Source organism: Electrophorus electricus, chromosome 12 (genome assembly GCF_041902795.1).
Source record: "Electrophorus electricus isolate QZ-2024a chromosome 12, ASM4190279v1, whole genome shotgun sequence".
In the NCBI taxonomy this organism is placed as follows: Eukaryota; Metazoa; Chordata; class Actinopteri; order Gymnotiformes; family Gymnotidae; genus Electrophorus; species Electrophorus electricus.
In genome coordinates, this window is record NC_137508.1 from 10,374,682 (window position 1) to 10,400,345 (window position 25,664).

At 40.2% G+C, this 25,664-nt stretch overlaps 2 protein-coding genes across 4 annotated transcripts; one reads left to right on the forward strand and one right to left on the reverse strand.

The window, feature by feature from the left end:
- Positions 1–278: 278 nt before the first annotated feature.
- Positions 279–13,652, reverse strand: alms1 (ALMS1 centrosome and basal body associated protein). Of its 3 annotated transcripts, none has more exons than XM_081724426.1 (18): positions 13,530–13,652; positions 11,109–11,280; positions 10,897–11,011; positions 8,752–10,798; positions 8,471–8,630; positions 6,410–7,393; positions 6,199–6,317; positions 4,813–5,755; positions 4,567–4,686; positions 3,840–3,965; positions 2,830–3,743; positions 2,440–2,560; positions 1,948–2,166; positions 1,596–1,852; positions 1,264–1,423; positions 1,070–1,133; positions 645–744; positions 279–538 (listed from the first exon to the last, which is right to left on the reverse strand). In XM_081724426.1, the coding sequence occupies exons 2-18, from the start codon at positions 11,179–11,181 to the stop codon at positions 494–496; spliced, it is 6,567 nt and encodes a 2,188-aa protein (XP_081580552.1). In that variant the 5' UTR covers positions 11,182–11,280; positions 13,530–13,652; the 3' UTR covers positions 279–493. The 3 variants fall into 3 exon arrangements, with proteins under 3 accessions (XP_081580552.1, XP_026879311.3, XP_081580551.1); XM_027023510.3 differs by lacking the exon at positions 13,530–13,652 and adding an exon at positions 12,041–12,753; XM_081724425.1 differs by lacking the exons at positions 279–538; positions 645–744; positions 13,530–13,652 and adding exons at positions 751–959; positions 12,041–12,753.
- si:dkey-33c12.4 (uncharacterized) lies at positions 12,951–24,796 on the forward strand. The gene is made up of 18 exons (XM_035531434.2): positions 12,951–13,125; positions 13,563–13,606; positions 17,505–17,574; positions 18,968–19,146; positions 19,234–19,317; positions 19,433–19,501; positions 19,683–19,823; positions 19,945–20,100; positions 20,582–20,651; positions 20,729–20,819; positions 21,328–21,469; positions 21,582–21,686; positions 21,998–22,088; positions 22,187–22,337; positions 22,438–22,512; positions 22,884–22,986; positions 23,723–23,826; positions 23,950–24,796. Exons 1-18 carry the CDS (start codon positions 13,092–13,094, stop codon positions 24,062–24,064), a joined length of 1,824 nt encoding a protein of 607 aa, XP_035387327.1. The 5' UTR covers positions 12,951–13,091; the 3' UTR covers positions 24,065–24,796.
- Positions 24,797–25,664: the final 868 nt, after the last annotated feature.

Below are 25,664 nucleotides of genomic sequence, written 5' to 3' on the forward strand. Positions count from 1 at the left end.
CTCTCAATAGCAAACACTAGAGGTAAAGAGACAAAATGTTACCCAGGGGACTTCCTGTAACTTTTAATATTTGCCTGAGAGAGCTACCGAGTGCAGACAAATGCCTGAGAAGAGTAATCAATATTTAGGTATATCAGGGATATGGCAAGACTCTAGATTTAAATGTGGAATACTCTTTCAAAAATCCCAAGATACACTGCACACTGTATAATGCACAATCAAATCAACAAACTTACCACTTCTTTTGATAGGGACAAAAAACAACAAAACCCAACAGCTGCCAAAGATTGTTTTATTTAAAAGAAACAAACATTACAAGAAAAAAAAACTATTGTAAAACTATTATAAATTAATTTTGTCCTTACATGTAACATCACATCTCCAGAGTGGTATCAGTGCTCACATTGATCAAATTAATTCATTATATCATAATAAGGCTGTAGAGATTAAAAGCAACTTTGCCATTTAAGACACAGGTTGATATATTCTGAGGTTACTGCCAAGGTGCTCTTCTTCCCAGCACATGGTTGGTAACTTTCTGTAGGAGAAAACATAATAAAGCATGAGCTTTATGAGTAACATCACAAAAATGTGTGAAATGTATAAGTATTGTGAGTGTGTGTATTTAAAAAATAAATAAACACCTTGTTAAAGAGCTGGGCATTGAGGCGGTATGTGCGATATTCTGCTTTCCTGCTCTCTTCCTCTCTCCTCTTTCGAACTTCTGGGAGTTGGGCATAAATCCTGAAGGGTAACATACTCAGATAAGAGTTTGCCCTCATTTTCCCCCTTCTTTCTTTGTCCACTTTTACTCCAGTTAACTATATCTGACCTAACAGAATGCACACCACATAGACACGTTTCCCTCAGAACACTTCTCTCTCTGTGTCTGTATCCCCCCCCACACCTACCTCCTGATTCTATCTTTTCTCCAAGTGTGTGCCTTCTCCTCTACCCCACTGAGCACAAGGATAAGCCACAGGACAGCAGGTACAGTAAACAATGCATCATGTTCACACAGTGTGGAAAATAACCAAAGCTAAAGGAGTAGTAACAATTCTGAGCTTACCGCTTGGATCTCTGCACCATCTCCCTCACTGGAATGACTCGCTTACTGGGAAGAGTAGCTGGAACTGAAGAGGGAAGCAAGAATCTCCTGAGATGATTACTCACATGCAGAAAAGCATTAACCAGGTGAACATGTGACAAATGGCAGAGTGATGTGCGAGATCCCCTCTGTTAAGGGAAGGAGTCCACACCAACCTGCTGTGGGGAGCTGGGTGGGAGCAGGGTGATTGAAGAGCTCATCTCTCTCTTGGTTGAAGACAGCCTGCATCTTCCTCTCCTCCACCACTAGGCACAACCTCTTCATCCGCTCTCGAGAACGGGAAACAAACTCCGGCCGATGCAACTCCAGTGCTTCCTGCACATAAAGGCTACTTTTATTACGTGGCAAGAAAAAATTAAAAGACTTTTGCCACATAACATTTGCCACAAAACACATGCTGTAGAATATGGTACATCCACTCATGAACCACCAGAAAAAACACCACAAGCCAATGTACATATTCACATATAAGCAAACCTGCGCCCACCTGCAGAGAGAGAGGGACCAGGGCAGAAGGCTTGCTACTGTTGGTTTCTGCAAGGGCTTTGGGCTCAGGGGGCTTCTCTTGCTCCACTTGAATGTGCCTCTCTCTGAGTGGGTCCCTCAGTGGATCTTTCCAGGGATGGGTCCTGCTGTAGGGCTCGAACCAGGCAGGGCCTGCAGGCCACAAAACCTTGGCCTGGGGCTCATTCTCCTTCTGCGATGCCCGCTTCAGCTCGCTAGCAGATACAAACCACGAGACCCCTGACAAACACAGAGGAAAAACAGCAGTAGGGTGTCAGCAGGAGTGAGAACCATGATGCAGGAATCCAATATTTAACTCACCTGCACAAACTAACCGTTTGGATAGCGGATCTGGTTGCTCTTGTTGTGGCCCTCTCTCTTCAGCATGGTGTGTGGCTGAATTGGGACGGTGTTAGATACTGCGGGTCCAGGGATACTGGCCTGCTGCTCTGGAAGAGGAACCCTGGTCTCTCTGCCACTGCCTGGGGAGGGGAAGGTAGTGCCCACATCCCGTGTGTGTCTGCGGGTGCCATTTACCACAATTTCCAGGTCGCCTGAGAAACAGAAAGTACAGCTCCTTAATACAAAGAAAAAGCTTTTTATATTAAATAACACATCAAGTGCCAGAACTTTGCTGAGGAAACATTTAAGTAAATGGGACTGATTGCAACTGTGTGTGTCCAGTGTTTAAAAATGTAATAAAACCACATAACAGCTTTGGTAAAACATTCTATTGTATCCATCTTATGCCTGTCTCATCTCAGCCCTCTCATCCCAAGTCTTGAGAAACACTGCAATATTCCTTTAGGAGAAATTCTTTAACTGACCTGCTTGTATTCCTTTGCTGACCAGTTTGACCTTTGACCTCTTGGCACTAAAGCTGCGTGTGGTGCCTCTTTGAGAGTGGAGTATACGAGTTTTTGAAGATGATAAAGGACCAGATGAGGCCTGAGGGAAATGACAAGCACACAATTGAACACGTACACAACAGCGGCCTAGAGCAAAGAAGAAAACTGTCATGTTTGGAGGCAACTTAATCATACAATATTTAAATCAGACATTCCTTCCACAAAAGCACTACATTCCTAACAGGTCTCTAAATGAAGTTGTAGTGAAAAACTAATACCACAGGAAAGACAGGTCTCAGTTGCCAAAATAGCTTGGACTTTCAAGAAACTTTCTGGCCTGACATGTACATTTCTAGTATGCTGCTTTACCGTGGAATCATCTGTGCTGATGATCTCTGTGGCGGCAGAGAGGGGATGTTCCGAGATGCCAGAGCCGAGCTCTCGTTTCTGCTTATTGATGGTGTTGTAAAGTCTGAGCAGGCTGCTACTGGTCTGACCTCTAGTGACCTCTGATGCTCCACTGCTAACCCTGTGCGGTCCGAAAGCTCTGAGCAAACGCTGTGTGTTGATGGTGGATTGGCTGCTGGTTGTCTCCGCAGACACACTGGTAGACTCGTCTCTCTCTGCAGGACACCGATAAGCATTCTCTTGCCCGTCCTCCTCTATTGTGTGATTGGTCCTGGAAGGCTCATCCTCACATGACGTTTTTGGAAGTACTCTCCCTTTACTTCTCTCTTCCTCTTCCCCTCTCCTGGTAGCCTCTTGTCCTTTTGTCTGCCTCAGCTCCTGTACCCTCCTACTGCTCTTGCTTCTCTCCTCCTGGCCACAAGCCTCTTTGACCGTCATGCGTAATGGGGAGGAGCTGTGCAGGAGGCGGGACAAGCGCTCCAGTCTCTCCAGTAGCGACACTTCTCCCTTATTAGCAGGCCAATCCTCCTGCAGGCTCGACCGCAAACTGAAACGATGCCACAACTGGTCAAGAGAGCTGCCAATCTCCACTACACAGTCTTGAGTCTTCACTCCCTGCTCCTCCTCCCTGACAGACATAGGGAGTGTATCTGCTGCCAAGTTCTGCATTTGTCCCATAAGGCTACGGTGGTGAAGGTCATCTGTGCTGTAGTCAGCCTCCATGTGCAAGGGAACAAACTCTTCCTCCTCTGCACAAACCATGGCCCCTTGGTTCATGTCAAAACCAACAGAGGTAGTATGAACAGTAACAGTGTTGCTTTCATTACAAGCTGAAGTCTTAGAGATACAAAGGCCTCTTCCAGGGCTAGTGGATTCTGTCCAAGAGAGGGGGGTTAAAATCCGTTCATTCATTTCATTAAAGATACATGCTAACTCAAATGTATAATTCCACAAACAGACCACCTTCTCACCTCTTTTCATTTTGACCCTCTTGCTGTAAATTCCTTCTTTATGCTTTGGTGTAATGTTCCTGTCCTCGATCTCTCTTGAGCCAAGTACCTCGGCGGTGAAGCGAGGAGGCACAGCGTCATCGGACCCTATAGAAAAAAACAGTTAGGAGGAGAGAGCAACACTAAACGGAAAGCAGAGCCCAAAACAACACATGCCAGTGACAGTACATCCCCATACGGTTTAGACTGTAATGTATTCTTGGGTTCATCTTTCTCAGACAAATGCAACTATGAATAATGCAGGAGTGCAAGGGGAGGGGTCAAAGAGTGTGTGAGTGAGAATGAAAGCCAGAGAATGCAAGAGAACAAAGAACAAAAGACAAAACCGAATAAGTAAGGATTTGTGTACTATTTTCCTCATGCTATCCAAAGCATAGAATACTACCACAATTACCGGAGCATTAGTTGTAAAAATTGAAGTGTCACTCTGCAGTACTAAAATTAAACATTTTAAAAAGCACACGTAGCTGGTTTGTACATGGAATGCACACAGCACAAGCCTGGCCATTGTGGTAGGTTACAACAATGGTCTGTGCCTGGCTTCAAACCTTTGACTTCTAAGTGGCAAAGATGTGCTTTGAACACCAGCCCAAAAAGCCAACTCTCTGACTTGGCAACCAGAACACAAACTCAAAGTTCCTCAGAATATTCTGTTTAAACAATGAGGAGGTATTGCTCTTTGTTGTACCTGGGTGGGAACTCTCAATGCTGGTATCAGAGCGAAAATGAGAGAGCTCTGCGTCGGTCTGTGGCATGTAGAAAAGCTCCGAACTTCCTTGAGGTTTATATGGTAACAGGGTTGGAACTGCTACAGGAAGTACACAAAAAGCAGGGCATTACTACAAAAATTCACCTGAGCAACTGACAGGAAATACAGAAACAGATAGAAAAGAACTACAGCAATGATGTGAGTTCTTAAAATGTTGCTGCTTACGTGCTGCGTGAACAGACAGAAGTCTCTCTGGCCCAGCCAGTCTTGTGTGGGGAGTAAAGGTCTGTCGGTATCTGGAGCTGATCTGGGAATAGCTGCTAACAGTTCCTGTGGTCGTGCCCTGGCCTGTATTTGATCCTTTATTTGAGCTGATCTCACTAGGCACTGAGGCATACTCTTCTGCACAGGTTCCAGAGCTTCTCAAGGTGTCCTGACTGCACATTCTGTCTGTCTGATTTATGCGTGTGTCAGTCTGCAGCTCATTGCATGCATCCACAGCATGTAACTGAGGTCTTTGGCTGGTGCTTTGCTGTGGTTTAGGTGAAATGGTCAGGTGGATGTGGGAAATGTGAGGTGGATCAGAAGGAACTGAACTGAACACCAAACTTGGTGGCATCTCTTGCCTGCTGGGGACATCTTTAAGAGCCACCTCTTGAATTGCTGATGGATCAGTCCTCTTAGTCTCATGATGTTTGTCTTCACTATTCCTCTTCTTGTCCTCAACCATTATCCCCTTCCTTTCCATCTCTGTTCCTCCGTTACCAACAAGGCCCTGCTCTCTACCCTCATTGGCAGCTGATCTCAGGGCTGTGTGCGTGGGGCTGCAGCTGCGCTCCTGCTCTGAGACAGTGCCTGCGAGGTCATCGTGCACATGCAGACAATGGGTTTCATGTTGGGGGGAGGGTGTTTGTCGAATAGTTGCTATAGTGATGGAAGTGTGTGGCGCGGGGCCAGTGATGCCCTCCCTGAGGGCGATCTGACGGACCCTGGCTTCCAGGCCGTCCTGCAAGGCTATGGGTGGCTCAACAGTGGAGTCCAGCGGGATCCGATTAGCTCTCCATAGCTGCTCAGAGAGTTGTGTCTCCACACTGCGCATTGCTGCAGAGCCCACCACAGGCTGAGGGAGAACGCTGGACTGGGAACTGCCTTCAGAGTCTGAGCTCCACTGAGAGAGAGAGAGAGAGAGAGAGAGAGAGAGAGAGAGAGAGAGAGAGAGAGAGAGAGAGAGAGAGAGAGAGAGAGAGAGAGAGAGAGAGAGAGAGAGAGAGAGAGAGAGAGAGAGAGAGAGGATTGTGTAAGTTTGTTTCAGACAGAAGGACGTCAGTGGGAATGCAGACAAAGAGGTAGGAACACTGCAGTTAACTGCTCTTCTGTACAAGAGAATATCACTCTGACACACAATCATTGCATACACAGTTTTACCTTTGACTATCAGGACTGTCCACAAAGCAGTCTGCCAGCATCCAAGAGGAAAAAAAAAATCTCTCTGATTACCTATTTATGCAAATGCTAAAGAAACAAACTACTTCCGGAATTTCTTCTCAGTTGAAGAAAAATACTTTTTTCTTCTATCATTGGTTTTTTCCTTGTCTGAAGATCATATTGTACCTTGGTGTGCTTAGTGTAGAGCAGAAGTTCTCTTTTGATCTCATCAATTCTCTTTCTATCTTCTGCATTAAGCTTTATGGCTTCACACTTTTGACCAGACGCCTTCATGAAGATCCACTCTGTAAAAAAATTGTTATTTACTAATTTCATTCATTTTTTTCACAGAATGGCTTGGCTGTGTATTGCTCATTGTAATGATCAAAAGTGTTACCTCTAGCACGGCTTTCCTCTGGGTCAGAGGTACTTGGCCGGCTGGTAATCACAGACACCGGTGACTCACTCTGTAGAAGCTTAGCCACCTTGGCAGCCATTGAACCTTCACTGCTGCCATCACTCAAAACACCAAGCTCCACCTCTGTTGGGCTGTGGGTGGGGCTATTCTCAGGTGAGTTAACCCCAGAACTCTGTGCACTCTCCTGACTATGCAGGTGATCCTCTGATGCTGCAGGGGAATTCCCCTGCACGAGTGTCAGGGTCAATGGGCCCATCTTGTCTGGGTCTGCCGCACTGCAGCCCTCAGGCTCTGCCCTTCTTGGGGCCACACGAAGGTCACGTGACTTATGATTTTCCTGTGTGTTCTGAGAGGGCATGGAAGGCTCTGTGGTTATATGATCAGTCTGACTGGACAGCTGAAGAAGTCCAAAGGAGGATGAGGAGCTTTCCTTCAAAGCAGAGTCTGAGGAAGAGCGAGCCAGCAGCAAGGAGACCTTTCCACCAACTGACAAAGAGGAGTCATCATAGAACAACTGTGTATTCTGCCTAAGTGACAGGAAGGAGGCATCACTCTCTGAGAAACTGTGTGATCCAGGTGAGGAAGCCAGTGAAGAGTGACCAGACACCAGGTTCCCTGCATGCCTAAGCAAATGCCTAATCTCCTGTAGGGTCCTAGAACCTACCAAAGATGAGTTGCTTTCTTTGACTTCCAACAAGGCCTCATGAGGCAGTACACTCACTGAGCTTAGCTGGCCATAACTGCCTTCCCGCTGGGGTGTGTCAGATTCATGAGAAACACTGAATGGACATGTTGGAGTTTGATGTTCAGGTGGAGTGTGTGCCTGAGAACGAACCATCCTGACACTCCCCTGACTAGCAGGTCGGTCTGGTTTCTGAACCGCAAGCCTCTGTGTTAAAGAACCACTGGAATCTGTAGAGAGCATACTAGAACTAGAGAAAGTCTCCTTCTGAGGACTGTCACCTGTATAGAACAGCAGCAGAACAAGAAGTAATTATAGAAAAAGACATCAGAACACATGAGAAAATACTTTAACCATAAACACACTGCCCACACTGTATTTTACAAAGTCATACAACTAAAGCACAAAGGCAGTCACCATGTATTCAAGACTACATTTTCCTGCCTATGATGTTAAATAATGGCTGCACATGATAATACATTTTGACAACAAAAAACATTTGAAAAAAAGGGAGAGGACACCACTTACCACAGTGCTGGGAATTATTTAATTACACCTGAATGAGTTGTTTGTAAAATAATTATTTGTAAAACCATAACTGAATGTTTTACATTTAATAACTCATTTATACAAAATGTCTCATCATTTTCATTTTGATTTTTCTTCGTTAAAAGTACACACGGCTACTAACATGCTGCATCCAAAGATTTAACCACTTGCCTTAGGCTAAACAGCCCATTTCCATTGAATCATGCAGCACATGTTCAAGAAGCAATCAGTCTAATACATTCAACACATCTAACTACTTGTTTTTGCATGTGTGAGTGTTGCTCAAGTGGGACTATTGAAAAGATACTGGAGATTGGAATTTGTTCCATTTCTCATTTTACTGGACTTTTCCATTTCAAGTTATTTAGTATTATCTATTCAAAGATTAATTTAAAAAGTTTTTAATTTACAATTTTTACAATCTTTATATTGTATACAGCTCAAAGCACTTCTTTATGTTCTAATATTAAACATTGTGTTCATTTAAGGTGAGACATGAGTAAGAATTGCTTTGTTGTAAATATTCACAATACAAATATGAAATTTATGGTAACTGAACATCAGGCCCAAATATGGATTATTGGGAGTCCTTGATTACTAATAATCATCAGCAGCCCTGGGAAAAAACAAACAAACAAAAAAACCAACATTGACCCCTACACCAGGATAAAAAATTACACTTAGGACAGAGCAGCTCACAGCCCACAAAATTGAACTAAATCACTAAACTCATGGGTCTCCTAAGAAAAAACATTTTGATTAAAGGCAACTTATAGCTATGTAAGGACACGTCATAATGGATTGTTTACCTTCAGATGGTTGTGCGCTCTTGGTGGATGTTCCTACTGAGCCTTTGATTGTACACAAATCAGTAGGAGAAAACTCAGGTTCTCTGATGGGTCCACGAAGAGCAAATGGATTTAGGATTGTTGAAGGAGACTGATCAATCCCCAAGTTATGAAGGTATAGCTACAGAATAATAAACTGTCATCAAATTGAAACTCATAAAATCTAAATTTTTTTAAAGTCAAATACATCCTTTAAAAAAAGTTAAAGGTCAAGGCTTTGCAATCTCGGTTTTTAAACTTACAGGAATCCTGTCGTCGATGTTCAGCTCAAATGCTTGTGGTGGGGAGCTAGGTCTGGAAGTCCAATAGGGGGCATAGTTGTCCACTTCTAGACTGATGACAGAAGAAGCTGCATCCACTGACGCCCCCAAATTCTGCTCACAATGGTAACTGCCCCGAGAGCTAGAAAGTGTGCTGCTCATGTTAGGGTTTGGGGACAAGTTGCTGAATGTATCTGGACCGAAAAAAGGAGAGGGCTTTACAGGGCCTGCTGCCGACCCGTAAGACAGGCTCAGTTCACTTGCTCCGCCTGTGAGCCGTGCCAGTTCTGCCCCAGCTGAGCCCAAACCTGGAGAGATGTCGTTGGAGTGTGCCAGCTGAAATGGTAGATTGTGCTGAGCTCCATCCTGCTGGATGGAAGTGACAACTGTGCTCAGAGAAGAGTGGGAGAAGACAAGTGGAGAAGCTGAAGCAGGTCCCGCACCTCCTCCTGCCTCCACCACATCTCCACACCTAGATGAGCCGACACCTGTCTGAGAGTCCTCAGTACTGATGTTGGATGCTGACACTGTCTCACTCTGATACTGGGCACTTTGTTGTGCCAAAATACAGCTTTGTGCTTCAGACACAGCGTTCTGCACTTTCTTCTGAGGACGTATACCGTCAAACCCCTGCGAGGCCACATGATCATAATGATCATGACCAGCCTTCCAAGCATCAACTTTCTGAACGTAGCTGAGGCTGGGAAGAGAACACACTCTTCCTACAGACTGCATAGACATCTGATTTTTAAGCTCCCCGTCAGAGGCTGGTGGGAGAGTGTCTAAGGTGTGTGGATAAGGAGGTATTCGCTCACAGGAAGAGGAGGGTTCATCTAGTTCAGTGGAAGGGGCTTCTTGGTCACATGGCACCTCACGATTAAAGGGGAGGATGTGAGACTTTGTGTGGGCCTGCAATGCGTCCAAGGAACCTCCAGGAAGAGTTTTACGGTCTGTGGTGCTCAGGTTCAGTACTAGCATCTGGCTCGGTTTGGCGCTACCGTTTGAACTAAGTGCTGACATGGCTGCACTAGCCATAGTGTCCTGATAGGAATATACAGGAGAGAGTGGGGTCAGGGCTGGTGTTGATCTTGCAGTGAACACCGCAGGTGTGGACTGAGATACAGGTTGAGAAGTTAAAAAGGAGCCATCTGCTGCTGTCTGACTACCAGGGCTCCACCGTGGTCTCTGAAGCCCTGCTGCACACACAACACCTCCACTGGCTGGAGTATCGCACAGTGCATTTGGAATGTCTGTTTTCCCAGTTTGGTTTCTATTGCCCATTGTAGAGACAGTACCATCACTGTGGCTGTAAGACTGGAGCACTCTTTGAGTAGGGTCAAAAATGTGATCTGGATGCATGCTTGAGGAGTGTACAGTAATGTTTGACATGACAGATGTATGAGGGGAAGATGACATGGTAACTCTCCCTACAGTGTTTATCTGAGACGACTGACCTTGTGGCTGCACTCTACTCCCAGCCGGTCTGGACTGCTGTTCTTCCACCCAGGCATTGTTAGAAGCTTGTTTATTGGTAAGGACATAATTTTCAGACTGACATTGGGGGGAAATTAGTTGGTTTAATACAGCTCCAGTCTGACTAAGAGCAGTTTCAGAGGCAGAAGAGACTGTAGTACTGCCGGCTATACCAACATCCTTTTCTCCAGCAAGCTCCAGCAAGGAGCAAGCAGGAGCACCACCACTTAAAGTGCACACAGCAGTCTCTCCTCTATCCAAATCAGCATCCATGTGCTCCTCTCGCTCCATCTGCCTCTCACTCTTGTTTTCCAGTCCACTCCCCGGTTCATCATGAACCTGTGCTACCTGGTAATGGCTTTCAGGTGACAGGCTGTGCTGTGAAAGTGAGCAGCAGCTATCATAATCCTTTGAAATGACAGCAGTCTCTCCTAAAGGATGCTGGGATAGCGAGGCCTGTTCATGGGATGTGTTTGGTAAGCCAGACTCTCCATCTACATGCATGTGTGACAATTGAGGACACCTCTCAGAAGCGATGGACAGATCAGGAGACCCCCTTAGCACAAACACAACAAAAAGTATACATTATATTCTAATATACTCAAAAGAACAAAAACTATATATGAATTTTAGTTATTCCACTGACTATAGTACCTCAGGGGAACAAATTCTGAATCTGTCTGATGAAGGAGAGAGGACTCAGAAAATATGAAGGGCTTCCCCTGGGGAAACAGCGTCAGTGTCGGTGATAAACGGCTGTCCTGAAACTCTGCCAAGATGAAGAACAAATACCTCAAAATAATTATTTAGAAGCTTTTGATGATAATGTAATTTTTGTTATTGATAATGGTTAGATATGTGTTTACCTAGCTGTAAAGATTCAAATCCATCAGCTACCAGCTGAGTGCTTGAGTGTCTTTCAGGGCTATGTGCCCCCATATGTGGACAAGCAGCCTCAGACAAGGTTGGCAGGTGTCCCAGTGACCCTAGAAAGTAACTAGAAGACTGCTCAGGTAGCTGGTCCCATGACTCCACCACCTACAACCAAAAACATCCAAAAAAAAAAAAATCCATCTTCCATCATTAAAGACAGGCTGGTATGTAGCTGATCAACAATAGCTAGCATACCTAGGTAGCTAGCTATATAGACCATAGTGATCCGTTATACAGTTCATGCTTGCTGGTGATTAATCAGAACGCTCACCATGAACAACAGTGACTAGTCAATTTGATCTGAGTATACAAAGGAAATGGCTAACTATGACTTAGGCTGATTTAAAAACTGCTGTAAAACGTTACAGAGATTTTACCATTTTTAATCCAATGCCCATACTAATGAAAAGTAGTTTAACTTTACAGTTATAGAGCCTGCTAGTTACCATAGCTAACCTATCTGGCTAATCAATTAACCTTTAGGACCGGACTGATTAATTTGCAATACACCATCATCGCTTCTGCCGCTTATGTAGCTAGCTAACGCTAGCAAGTAACATTTTCCAAAAACGAATTTAGTTGCAAAATCAGCTAGTAAACACTGGCCAATAACAGCTCTCTGACACGTTTTTACTATCTATATTATCTAGCAAACACTTGTTTACTAGCTATCGTAGCTAAGTTCTCATCTTGGGGTCGCACTTGCTGCTAGGTTACATAACGCTAGATATCCATTCTAGTTATTTAAATAACCATCTGTTGCTGGTTAGTTAGCTAGTTATCCAGGTGTCAGGGCAACACAACTTCTCTAAACTACTCAATAAATAATGACGTATTGTATTGTATTGTATTAAGACGCACTCACTCGGTTAACACTGGCTGCATCTTCACCTTGCACTGGGAGCTCCATTGTTATTTCTCTTGCTAGCTAGCTAGCAGCACTAGCTACTAGCTAGTCATGGTTTCTATGAGAATAATATTTTTCCACGCTTGCGCAAATGTTGCTGGAGAAAAAGTCCCGGTTTCACGGAGATCGGTGTAGAATCCGTGATACTGAAATATTTAATACAACGATCTACATAAGGTTATATTAAAGTTTACCGTCTCATAATGGATCTGGGTGTCGAGGGAATAGCGGAACAAAAATAAGTCTGTTTGTCCAGTCAGATAGCTGCATATTTTCCCGCGACTTCACGCGGTAAATTCAAACGTAGAAAGAATGACGAGGGCAATACCTTCACAGTAGTACAAGTCAAAATAAATAAATAATCAAAGGATTTGTTTGTGGACAGTGCGAGAATACAGTTTGGTGTGATTTATAAAGCGGTCTTGTTAAAACTAACAATGGCTGAAAACTAGTTAATATATTTAAACTGGCGATTAGTCTAGTAACCGTTAACTATTATTGCGTATTTATGTTGACTTTTCTATCCTCATAAACTAATGTTTGAACACACGACTTAGCTGGCATCATGTTGAAATTAAATATTAAAATATATAAATACGTATATGCCAGGAAAATGCTGTTATATTAAAGGGAACAAGGCAAAAACCTGGGTTCAATTGTGAGCCTGTTTTTAACATGCCTTGGCTTGAAGAGCATGATGTGTGCAGAGGTGTTGAGTCAGTAAGAAATGTAAAGAAATAGTGGTGTGTTTCCCGAGCAGTCCAGAAGAGTACTGGGTAGTAACACGATAACGGGAAAATGATCGCGTGGATTGTGTATCTTGGTTTCGATGCAGTGAAAATATGTACAGCGTCTTTTAGATGAAGGCGCATGCGTACGGTTTTCTGTTCAAATATGAAGAGGAAACGTGCGCTGGACTCAGATAATGTAAACGTTAGGAAGGATTGAGTTAGACTCTAGCTAGCTAATACTAATATATATTATATATATACACACATAAAAAATATTAATGAGAATGTCTAAAAGACATGTATTCGAACCGGGTACGTATCTGTGTTTTCGTCGACAGATTACGTTATATGAGTTTTTCCAAACTTTAGCTAGGTTAGCTAGCTATTAGCGTACTAAATACGTAGTTAATTAGGTTAACGCTAGCTAGCTAGAATTTTGGAATTATTTCAAGACTGGCCGCGGTATAAATCTAAATGCAGTATTAAACTGTCATGATAATCGGAACTAGGTTTTTCCTTTCCCTTGCGATTTACGCGTGATCAATAGGCTAGCTACATTTGATAGCTAGCTAGCTAACTAAAGATAGGGTTAGCGATATGTGAAGCTAAACGTCTAGCTAGACGCCAGCTAACTAATAACGTTATCAAGTTTTGAAGGCTAACGTTAGACATCAACGACACAAAAACTTATTTTTGTTAACTATAGGGTTTCTTACATGTTTGAAAAAATATTTCCTGTTTGTCCTCAGATTACTTCCGTATGCGTGAAAACCAACGACTCATCCAGAAACACGTAAGTATGCCTTGATTAAAGCAGATTTGATCACGTTGTCTATTCTGTGCGAGGGAAACATCTGTTAATATCATACTCATTTACACACGAAATATTTAGCAATTTAGTTAAACAAAATACATATAAGGTGTGTGTGTGTGTTAGAAATTATCTAAATACTTATTTTATGTCTATGGGGGATAGTTGTATATGGCTTCATGACCAGGTCATGAGTAGAGAAGAGCTTGTTTACTACGGAAAAAAACTACATGTAAGCCCTGAAAGGAAAAATCTTGATTGAGGTAAATATACATAGGAAAGCCCCAATACATGTTTAAGAATGAGTCAGTCTATCTTGCATAACAGTCTTACCAAATAACAGTATAAGGTCAAGTTTGACTGTAATTTCAGAGGTGCTTACTGTTTGGGTATGACATGCACTGAGCGCTTTGGGGAAAGTGCTCAGTGCATGTCATACCCAAATAGTAAGCATCTCTGAAATATTATAATATGCTTCATGCTATGGGGTTTCAAAATGGACTCTGTGGGAAATGTGCTCATATTAATTTATTTACTATCCTATTGAGGTAATAAAATGTTTTTAAGCAAGAGAGTTAAAGTACTGAGTTAAATATTAGCCTGTATTCTCATAAAGTGACCTGTGACCCAAGTGTAGTGGTCTTTGAAGGTCTCTATAGGGAACCAGGTGCAGAGTGATACAGAAGAGTATTTGAAGGCATAAAGATTTATCCATTTAAATGGAATCTTTAATAATGCATCTGTGGGTATATGAGGGCACAGTGCAGAGAGCTTCAAGGCCATTGAGCAGGAGTAAAGCGATTTATTCTGGTTTATTCCTGTATCAGGTGCCAGGTGGTACAGGAAACAATCTTTATCAATTGTAGTAGGGCAAAAAGGGTATAGCTTTCATTGGAATATAATAGTGTCAAACTTCAGTTGACATAATGAAAATTTTGGACATAATGCTGTTAACTTCAAAGATTGGAATGCACCTAAAAACCATAAAAATTGGAGTGCCTTTGTGTGACTCAGACATTGTCCAGAGGGTGCCTCTAATGCATGTGATCTTTAACTTGAAATAAAGAACATGACCTGCTTTTCTCTCCAGCTAATTATTGTGCCTGCATCTCTTTTTTTTTTTAGTTTTTCTAACTTTTAAGATGGCAAACTGGGGAATTTAGCAACTCCATTATATATATTGAAATATGAAGTATGAAATCCCCCCCCCCCCCCCCCCCCCTTTAGTTAACAAATGGGTGTAATACATTGGTTTATAATGTTTGTTAGAAACATTTGGAGTACTCATTCTGTATCTTGTTCCTAGATCTTCCTAAGTTCAAGACTGTTTACTCAATACACACTAAACAGAAATAAAGATGCAGACTCTGGAATTAATTTAAGAGCATAGCTGGTCCTGTCTTAATTCTGAGCTTAATGTTACAAATGAGGCATTGTCTGGAGAATGTCTAACAGTCTCAGGTGGGCACACTTTTTATACATTTTCTTCAAGGACACTTACATAACCATTTTTATTTTTTCATAATACTTGTCCAGGTTCCACTATTGTGTCCAAACCATACATTATTCAGTGTATGCAAATTGATAGACAATCCTTTTCCAACCAGTTCTTGGTACCATTATGTTCAACCTGAACTACTTCTATTTTTAAAAAGGCAATCCGGTTCCATATTCTATGCCCATATTGGTTCTTCCGGTGATGTCCATATTGTTTCTTCCGGTACTTGGCCAGGATGTCCCGTCCTTGAACCCAGGCTCCCCCCTCAACCCAAGCCCCTAGAGGCCAGTCAAAGAGGCCTACTGAGGATTTACGCTGAAGCCTACAGAGGCCTTTCCTGCATGAAACTGGTTTATTCCAGACCATCCTTAATTTTCTGCTTACAATATCATTTTATTACCTCAATCTCTCTACTTTGATCACATGCCTTTGTTCAGTACATATGATGAAGGGGGTTATTGCATTAGGAGACAGTTTTAAATAAATAAATAAATAAATAGCTAAATAAATCAATAAATAAAAGGAAGAACAAAAAAGGACTGGTGGTGGACGGATTTATGATTGGTTTGTGAGGGCAAAGAGAGGGGTTTTATGAAGAATGCTACATGTGAACCTAGAAGGGTTAGGGTTAGAATTTATCTGGATCATCTAGATAGAACTCATTCAATATAAGTATAAATATACATACCAGAAAGTCCCAAGACATGTTTAAGTTTGTATTGGGGTACAGCCCTATCATTGTACCTACTTTTATGCTCATACCCATATGAAAGATGATGATATCTGAATTAACAAAGAAAGCTAAGAAGACATATTAATCCAATTATTGTACTCACTTATTAACCAGTTATATAGTTTATGGTAACACGGTTATGTATAAGTAGTTGAATTCTGGTTGTAACCTCGAAGATACTTGGTGCTTAGGGCATTCACTGTGTATTCGTATGAAGTGGCCATACAGAATGACTACTCAGTGAACGTATTTGCCTTGGCTCACTTGTTTGTTTACAGGAAACCAGTTTTGAGTATTGTTTTTCCACGACAACTGTCGTTCATAAATTTGTCTATATGCTGTTTTAATAATTTCTATTTCATTCAAGATTAAAAATGTAGACTTGAGAATTATGTTGTACGTATATCCCCAGTTAGCTGATTTCAAAGTTATAATTTCAGATGTCAAAGATGCAGACTCAAGAATTAGTTAAAGAGAACAGTAGATCCAGTTGTTTATTGCAAGTTGATGATTACAAGCGATTACATAATTTGCGCATCTTTTTACATATTGACCTTTGAAGTTTCCACCATTATGTCCAAATCATGCGTTATTACCATTATGCAGAACGATATTCAATACTTATGCCAGTTAGAGTTTGGTACCATTAAATCCAAACTAGGGCATTCTCTCTTCTTTTTTTTAAAGTATGATCTCATATGGCCTTCTACTATTGATAACAATATTTCTTGTACAACCTGGTATCCGTTGCTAGGTCAAACCAGAATAATCTGTTTTGCTCCTGCTCAGTGGGCTTGAAGCTCTCTATACCATGACCTTAAGATACCCACAGAAACATTTATAAATCTCCATGCTTTCAAACACAGTCTTGCACCACTCTGTACCTGTTACAGTGACCCTCAAAGCCCACTATAATAAGATCACAGACTGCCTTATGAAAATATAGAATAATATTTGGCTTACCCCAAAACAGTTTATTGTCTCAATTAGTTGAAGAAAATAGCTGGTCCCATTCTTTATTGCAGATCGTGTTAACAAGCATTATTGTCTGACAATCACACACACAAAAAAAACACATTTTTATACAGTTTTCAGGAGTAATAATGTAATAGCCCCACCTTCTTTTACATACTAGTGTTTCAAATCTCCACCATTATATCCGACTCATACTGATATTCAATACCTACACCAGTTGGAGCTTACATTCCAAGAGAAGACTTCTCTTTTGTAAAAAATGACTTCATCATACATCTGCAAGATAGGGTTGTATTTCTTTACTATTCTGTACCTGGTGGAGAGGTAATGTGCCTTACAATGGTCTGCAGAGGCTTTCCCAGAATCCTTTGCAGAGACCTCTACAGAGGCTTCTGCTTTGTACACAGATCATTTTATAAGGATACAGATTCTCTATGATCCTTTGTTTTATGTTGTTAATTTTTTTTCCTGTAAACACTCTATTACCTTACAACTCCCAAATTTATGGTAATTAAAATCAAATTAAGTTTTTGTTGTAATATATAATTATACAATGCTTTTTCCTCACTGATACTGTTTTGTTTTCTTAATGTTAACCTGATTTGTACGTCAGATTTAGCCCACTAATGTAATCTTCATGTAAGTTTTGTCTTTAATAATGCACTCTTTTATAGGATGCAATGGTTGACTTCATCAGTGGGCGAATGACAGGATGCAATCTAGGGCTATTGGATGCCCTGAGCAGTAAGATTTTCCTTTCTTTTTCTCTTTTATTACCACAATTTGTAATTTTCATGCATTTTAACCCATTGATGTCGTCATATACTAAAAGAGAGTTCTGAATCTTATCTTTGTACATATTTGTAGAGTTGTTCTGATATGTGTCTTGAACAGGTTTACTGATATGAAAATTCTGGAGTATTGAATGGGTGTGGGGTTATTTATATCTCTAGAGGTGTTGATGTTTAGAAAGGCAATGGGACTCTCAGATACTAGCAGTTAAGATGTTGTGCTTCTAATGGGTTATACCACTCCAATATTGCAGAACATTTCTAGGTGAATATGTGAAAAACAAAGTGATTGTATTCTGGCACCGGTTTTGAAATGCACTTGCTTGTGGAAACTGGCTGCATGGTCATTGCAGGGTTACTGGTAGGGAGTGTGTCGTTCCTAAATCCCCGTCAGCTAGTCTTAAGGTTAAACATTCAAATATAAAATGAAGACGTAGACTTCATAATTAGTTAAAGAGAATAGCTGGTCCTGTCCTTTATTGCAGGTTAACAGTAACAAACATTATTGAGGCACCCTCTGGGGAATGTCTAACAATCAAACAAAGAACCCACATTTTTATACATTTGTCAAAAGTGATCATGTATTCACCCCACCTTTTTTACATACTAGTGTTTGCATTCGCCACCATTACATCCAAACCATACATTAGTCAACATATGCAAACTGATATTCAACACCCACACCAGTTGGAACACGTTACCACCGCATTCCAAGAAAAGACTTCTCTTAACCTTGTCTTAAAGAAGATTGTTTTTCTATACAGTCCTAAGCATGGTGGAGAGGTGATATATCTTACCCCGAGGTCCACAAAAGCCTTCCCAGGATCCTTTGCTGAAGCCTGCATAGGCCTCTACAGAGGCCTCTGCCCTGTACGCAAATAATTCTGAAAGAACACAGAATCTCTATACTCCTTTTATGTTTTATCTTATTAATATGTCTAATGCAATGTTAGGCATATTTTCCCTGTAAACACACTTTTTATAACCTCAAGTGTTTGTTATAATGATCATGAGTACCTGTATTGTACCTTGGAGGATGGAGGATAGACCCCTACATTGGACAGATATTAGTATATTGGCTTTAATTTGTGCTTTTTTGGTAGAGGGTAGCAAAAGTGTAAAACTTTAGAAGTAGGAGCACAGGGCAGTTTGAAGGGTTGCAATCACTTTTACATTTTACAACCTGTAATTGGCAATATGCTCCTGTCATAAGTTTTGCAACTGTTATCCAGAAGGGTGAAAATTCACACTGAGTAGGAGATTTTTATTTCTAAACCAAGGATAGCATTTTATTGCATATTGGTCTGAAGGTTTTCATTCTTCAAAATTAAATGTTTGTGTTTTAGGTCTAGATAACTACCCAACTGAATTCGTAGAATATGTGGATTGGTCTGATGATGATGACGAATATCCAAGACAAAACAATAGATACTGTGGTTTTGCTCCACACTTCCTGAATAGTGGGTTTCCAAAACCGCTGCCTGGACTGCCTTGCTTTAAAACAACCAAACGCATAACACCAGAGGTTAGTTTGGCATTGGTGCAATTCCCTTATCATAACTGTGTAGCCCTTAAAAGGCAGTTACATATTAAATGTTTTGCATACTTTTAGGAGGCTGCCAAAAATGCTAAAGAACTGATAGATGAAGAGGAAAAACTGAAGAAAAAATCAGAGAAGAAAAAACAGAAGAAGATGGTAGTGTCAAGTTTTATACATGACACTGCATATACAATGAACCCCTGAATTCCAGAACTGAAGTGGTTTTTTGTTGTTGGGTTTTGTTTTTTTGTTTTTTTGTTTTGGCACTCAGAGGCAACGGGAGAGACGTCAGAGGGAGAAGTTAGAAAAGGAAAATGCAGATAAAACTGGAAACAAACAGGTAACTTAATGTGTATGGTCCATAACAATCTAATAAACAACACAACTTCTATTTAACACCCGTTTTATTTAAGCACTACAAGGTATTTGGTTTTAAAAGCATGACAATGAGTTAATACTGCAACTGTGGGAGCCATTACAAAATATAGCTTTTAGATGTTTGTCTCATGTTTTTTTAATAGGTTAATCCTACTCCTGTGAAATCTAAACCTGCAGAAAGAGAGTGTGAAAATGAGATTAAGTCAAATAACAGTACAGTTGTGAGCAGCGACAGCAATGATGAAGATGAAGATGATCAAGAGAATGTAGCTGATGAACGAGAGGTTTGCTTTTGTTCTAAGTATTGAATCATTAGGTGTAAATCCATTTTTGTTTATTTGCTTTTTCTGTTTTGTATATACTTGTGAAGCTTATGATGAGAACAATGCAACATGTGTGTTTCAGGAGCTGGATCTAAACAGTTGCTTTGTGACAAATGCAGCTGCCATTGCCAAACGCAAACTCAAGCAGAAACCCACATTTGAGAGGAAGGACAAAAAAGCTGAGAACGCCAAACAACAAACAGGACAACAGAAAAGTGCAGTGCAGCCTCATAATAAGGTCTGCAAAATAAACCAGGGAGGTGTACAATGACCATGTAGGCCTGGATTCCTGGACACTGATTTAGGCATAGTCTTGGAGTATATGTAATTCCATTGGTGATTCATCATTGGAGGTCCTATTAAAAATATGAGACTAATCTTAGTCTGAATGTGGCCGATAAAGGTCAATATGTGCTGTTGTCAGGGCAACTGTTTTGGACTTATTTTGGACTTTTCAAGTGGTCAGAGGCTTCCCTCCTAGTTTTTGTAGTGAATGAATTGTCACCTGATTTCATCAGATCAGGCCAAACATTGCAGGAGTCTTACCTTCTTTTCTTTTTCAGTGGAAAACATCCTTTATATGAATTGTAATTTGGTGAAATGCTTAAAATTTGTAAAACAACATATTAAAATTCCTTGCTGGAATTGATAATAGATATCGTCCTCGTTAAAAGACTAGGAAAACTGAATTAGTGTCTGTATTATTTCTCAAACCACAGAAGGAGGTGGAGGAGGAGGGGTCTGAGGAGGCAGGAAATGATTTTGTAACAAAGAGCATGGAGCTGGCAGGTGTGTATTTCACCTTAATGTTCTGGATTAGGGGCTAGATGTGCAATAATTACTGGTAATCATCTTTTTTCTTGCAGTGATGGGTAATGCATATGCTGACAGTGGAAATTTTAATATGGCTGTGAAGTATTTTACTGAGGCTATAAAACACAATCCTAAAGAGCATAAGTAAGTGTTTTTTGGATTCTATTCCATTGGGTCTTGAGTCGCTGTGGCCCTGAGCTTTTGGTTATCGCAAAAGTTTATTACAGTAAAGGCTCAGGTGTCTTCCATGTACCTTAGGCATCACAGGGGCATGCTGAAACACACATTTTAATGCTCTCGTCTTTTGCCTGGTACATTTTGAACCACATGACCTAAAGTGTCTTTGTTTATCCTGACCTACACTCATGGAGATGAACGCGATGATCAGATGTGCAAAGTAGAAGGTCACTCACTACAGCAAAAGGAAGACTACAAAAAAATGCACTTTATTATATGCTAATCTGCAGCAGTTTTAACATTATTGAGTGCAGCACAGTACAACCAATCTATACTGTATACAATATACATTATATGCCTTACACTTACATTTTTTACATTATCTGTTAGGGACAGTTTATGACGAAAGAGCTGTTCAGTGTCATCTCCACAAACTAGTTCACATAAACTGTGCTTTGGGGTGTGTTCTTGACAGGTTTTTTGGGAATCGCTCCTTCTGTTATGAGAGGATGCAACAGTATGAGAAGGCTTTAACAGATGCTGTTGTTGCTGTTCAGTTGAACTCTACATTTATTAAAGGACTCTTTAGGAAAGGCAAAGCATTGGTTGGACTTAAGGTACTGTTAATGTGCCAGTTGTAACCTCTGTCACTGAAGAAAATTTGTACATAAAAACATACATTTTGATTTTTCTGCAGACATCACAAATGTTTCTCTTTTCCTCTCTTAGAGGTATAATGAGGCTTGTCTGACCTATAAGGAAATTTTAAAGTTGAACAGCTCTTGTACAGAGGCAGCTCAGGAACTGATGTTGGCACAAATAATGTGGTTAATGGTAAGACTGTGTTTTTTGTAATTAGGTAGTGCACAGTATGATGGGTCTTCACATTATAGAAGACATCTAACTTAAATAAAGTGCATATACATCTAAAAAAACATCAAGATTTTTAAAAAGGTGCTTCCGTGGTACACAGATGGTCCACACCTCTGTGCAGGCCTATTGAATGTCTCTTTTTAAAATTATATATATATATATATATATATATATATATACACACACACATACACACACATACACACATACACATTCCCAGGATCACTGTTTTGCATGTCTTTAAAATGCTTGTTATTCTGTGTTATCTACAGGACATGGGCTTCTCTCGAGAGCAGAGTTCAAATGCTTTGATCATACATGGAACTGTAGAAAAAGCTTTAGAAGCACTCTCAGGGATGGAGGGTAAAGCAACGCCTGCTTACACTCAGAGGTCTTCCTGAATCAGCCTGGCTCATACTTCAGCCGTGCCTTCACTTTTTATGTCCTGTCTTTTTCTATAGGTAGTATAGCAGCTGCCCCTATGCACTGTGAAGAGCATGATGAAGAGGAATGGGTAAAGCTAGAGAAAAATCCTCAATCTCATAAAGTCCCACTCAGAGCAGTCCCTCAGAACCAGCCTAGATCCAGCTCTGTGGTCACGCCATCATCTTCGTAAGAATTTGCTCAATCTAATATGTTCATGCATGTATAAAATTATCCTTTCTGTATGTACATGGGCTCTAAGATGCATATGTCTGTGTTCTCCTACTAGAGGGTTGTTTCCCATCTGGGTTGGGAATCTAGTACCTGGCATAACAAATTCAATGATCACTGAGCTCTTTAGAAGGTGCGTTAGCTTTCTCAGTCTTTGTTTCTGTGCTTTCTTAAGCAACTAGTTTTATTGATTGATAATAACTTGGCATTACAAATGTTTTAAAAGATGAAGTGGTTTTAAATTCTGAACCTGATAAATCATCAGTCTATACAATTTGTATTTTCTAAATTCACATAAAAGAGAGGTCTGTTTCTGCTTTTGTGGTCCCTCTAAAAGTGCAGTTATTTTAGTGCACTTAACTATCTGAATAATCTACAAAACATTATAAAAGAGTCTGAGAATGGTAAAAGATGTATGTGAAACATCCTTATGATTCTGTAAGATAGTCTGTCAAATGATGTTTAAAATATTTGAGTGTGTGTGCATTTTGTAATTAAACACAGAATTGGACCAGTCTGCCATGTAAAAGTACTGTCAGAAAAACACTGTGCTTTTGTCAACTACACAAACAAAGAAGACTCTGCTAAAGCAATCCGAGACATGCATGTAAGTGTGTAGTTGTGTGTTTGCTTGATCATATTTGATTATGAAGCACTACTATATAATATATGACATCTGGCAGACATGGCGATGAGGAAAGTTTTATGGTGCAGACATAATGGGTTTACAAAATGTCTTTAAAAGCCTTAGCTTTTTAAAATTATTTATTAATTTTTTATACAATACTACTCAATGAAAAACGTTCTGTTTAAGCAATAATGAGAATTCCTTGGTGGGGAAAAAAGTATAAGTGCAAGAGAAATAGAATGGAAACAGAATACAGTTTACATATACATATAGCTGTTTATAGTACACATATATGCAGTAAGCATTTTACAAATAGAACTTTATTGATCAGGAGGAAATTTTATGCAGAGAAAAAAGTTAGAATAGTAAAGAAAAATTTAAAGCTATATTTTAAGCAATTTTAATTTTGTTTCATGCATTGATATTCCAATTAGTGATATTTCATTAAATGTTTTGATTGTTTTATACTTTTGATCCAAAAGATATCATTTTGTTGCAAGTGAAGAGCACATCTCCCCCACAATAATGATGCTTAACCATATGTACTGTGAGTGTATCTTGTTAAACTCTGCATCCTGCAGGTCATTTTATATTGACAAGATTTCAACTACTGACAGATGCTTGTCCCTAGTATGGTGCAGAGGATCATGATGTGAGTGTACAGGGTATATTTCTGTGTGCTTCAAGTGACTGTACATATGCTTGTGGATTGTAGGGTTACACTTTTGCAGGGACTTGTCTTGTGGTGCGTTACCCTGACAGAATCCACCCACATCTTGGAGTATCTACAACTGCATCAACTAATACAGGGAAGGTTAGGTGAGTATATTGTGATCAGTTGTGCATGGTCTAGAATTCAGTGAATCTTGTGTAAGTAGGCTTTGTTGAATGAATGTGCTATTAAAATGTAAAATATCTTTAAAAATGTACTTTGTTGTGCAGTAAACTGCCTGAGGAGTGCCAATTCTGGAGGACAGCAGGCTGTATTAAGAATAATCGTTGCTCCTACAGACATGTACCAGAACACAAGGGCATTGACCAACCAAAGGCTAAATGATAGTAGGTCTTCCAAGTGCTTGCTGAGAGATGGATGTTAATTCATATTTCACAGTACAAAAAAAAAATTAATTATAATCTCCAACTCGCACAGAGCAAAAAAAATTAATGAGTGAATACAAAACCAATGTCATACATAAAACTAAGAGGCGGGGATGACTAGTTGCTGGGATATTCAGAAGTCTTTTAGTATATTTTTTCTGTAACTCTGCAATTATTTATAATCTTACAAGCTTACTGTACTTACAATCACTATATTTGAAAATTAATCAGATGCGTTGTCTGTGGTTAGAGCTGAATGTTCTTAATTTCAGGTTCACTGTAAACTAATTGCATTGAGAAAAGTGCGGCATAATGGCAGAATTCAAAACTCAAACTTATTTGGTCTGTTTGTCCTTTACATTTAAAAGCTGCATTAAAGGCAGGCTCACTGCAAATGTTTGTGGGGGGGGTGTTGTTTTTGTTTTTGTTTTTTAACAAGTTTTGTGTTGTTGGTTGTCTTTCTATAAAGAGATGTTTTTAAATTGCATTTTGACTTGGTCCAAATTAGGTTCTGTTGCAACTGTTTTTATCCCAGCACAAACATGTCTATTATGCTAATTTATTTACAGATTTATAATAATAATAATAATAATAATAATAATAATAATAATAATGTTTTTGTAGGGTGAGGAACAACAGTCTCATTATGGACAAATGTTTTTTAGAAAGTCTAATAAACATATTAACTATTGGTTGTGTGTGTGGTTTTTCCCTCAGATTTAATGACCTGTGTACCATACACACCTGTTAGAATATTGACCTATGGTTACACAAAACACCTAATGTCTTGTTCATATTCTATTGTAATTTTTGTAATATATTGCACTGCAATTGTATTGTTTATTGTACTGTAATATATCGTAATGCCAAAGCACAAGGAAAATGCCAATGCTTATACTTGGTTTACATGTATTTTGCCCCAGCTTTGTTCATTGCATGGAGCTTGTGGTCTGTTGAAAGTATGTGGATCTGATGGATTAGACTTGATTGTAGTTTCTAATAGCTAGGATGGAAATGGTATAGATGGAACAGTTCTAACATGGAGGTGCGTATTACTGTTACGTCGAGTCCCTGGGGTGCAAGTCCGAGTCAAGACTCGAGTCACTGTGAGCACAGGTCAAATCTCAGGTGCTCTTTAGGAAAAATATTTTGTCTCATTTATGAGCTTGCGAACGTGCAACAGTACATGAAAACCAAATGTTACATTTACGCTGGTCTGCAAAATAACGATAGCTAACAAGAAAAAGGCTTGTATAATGGAACAGCTAAAAGCGGCTTAATATGATCTGAAGCTCACTATATGATGTATTCATTAGCTATTGGTCTAGAATACCTTTTTAAAATACTAGCCACAGCCTAGCTAGCTAGTATGCTTGGTATTTATACAACATTTCGGTGCAATTTGAAATGTATTTCACGTCAGCGCGAAAGCCGAGAGGTGAAAAAAAATAATATGCATGACAGTCTCGGAACCGACAACCAATTGCTCGCACGAGATCGCACAGATAGCAAAGAAACGTTGAATCAACGTTGACTCACCGTTGTCCAGTTGAATGTTG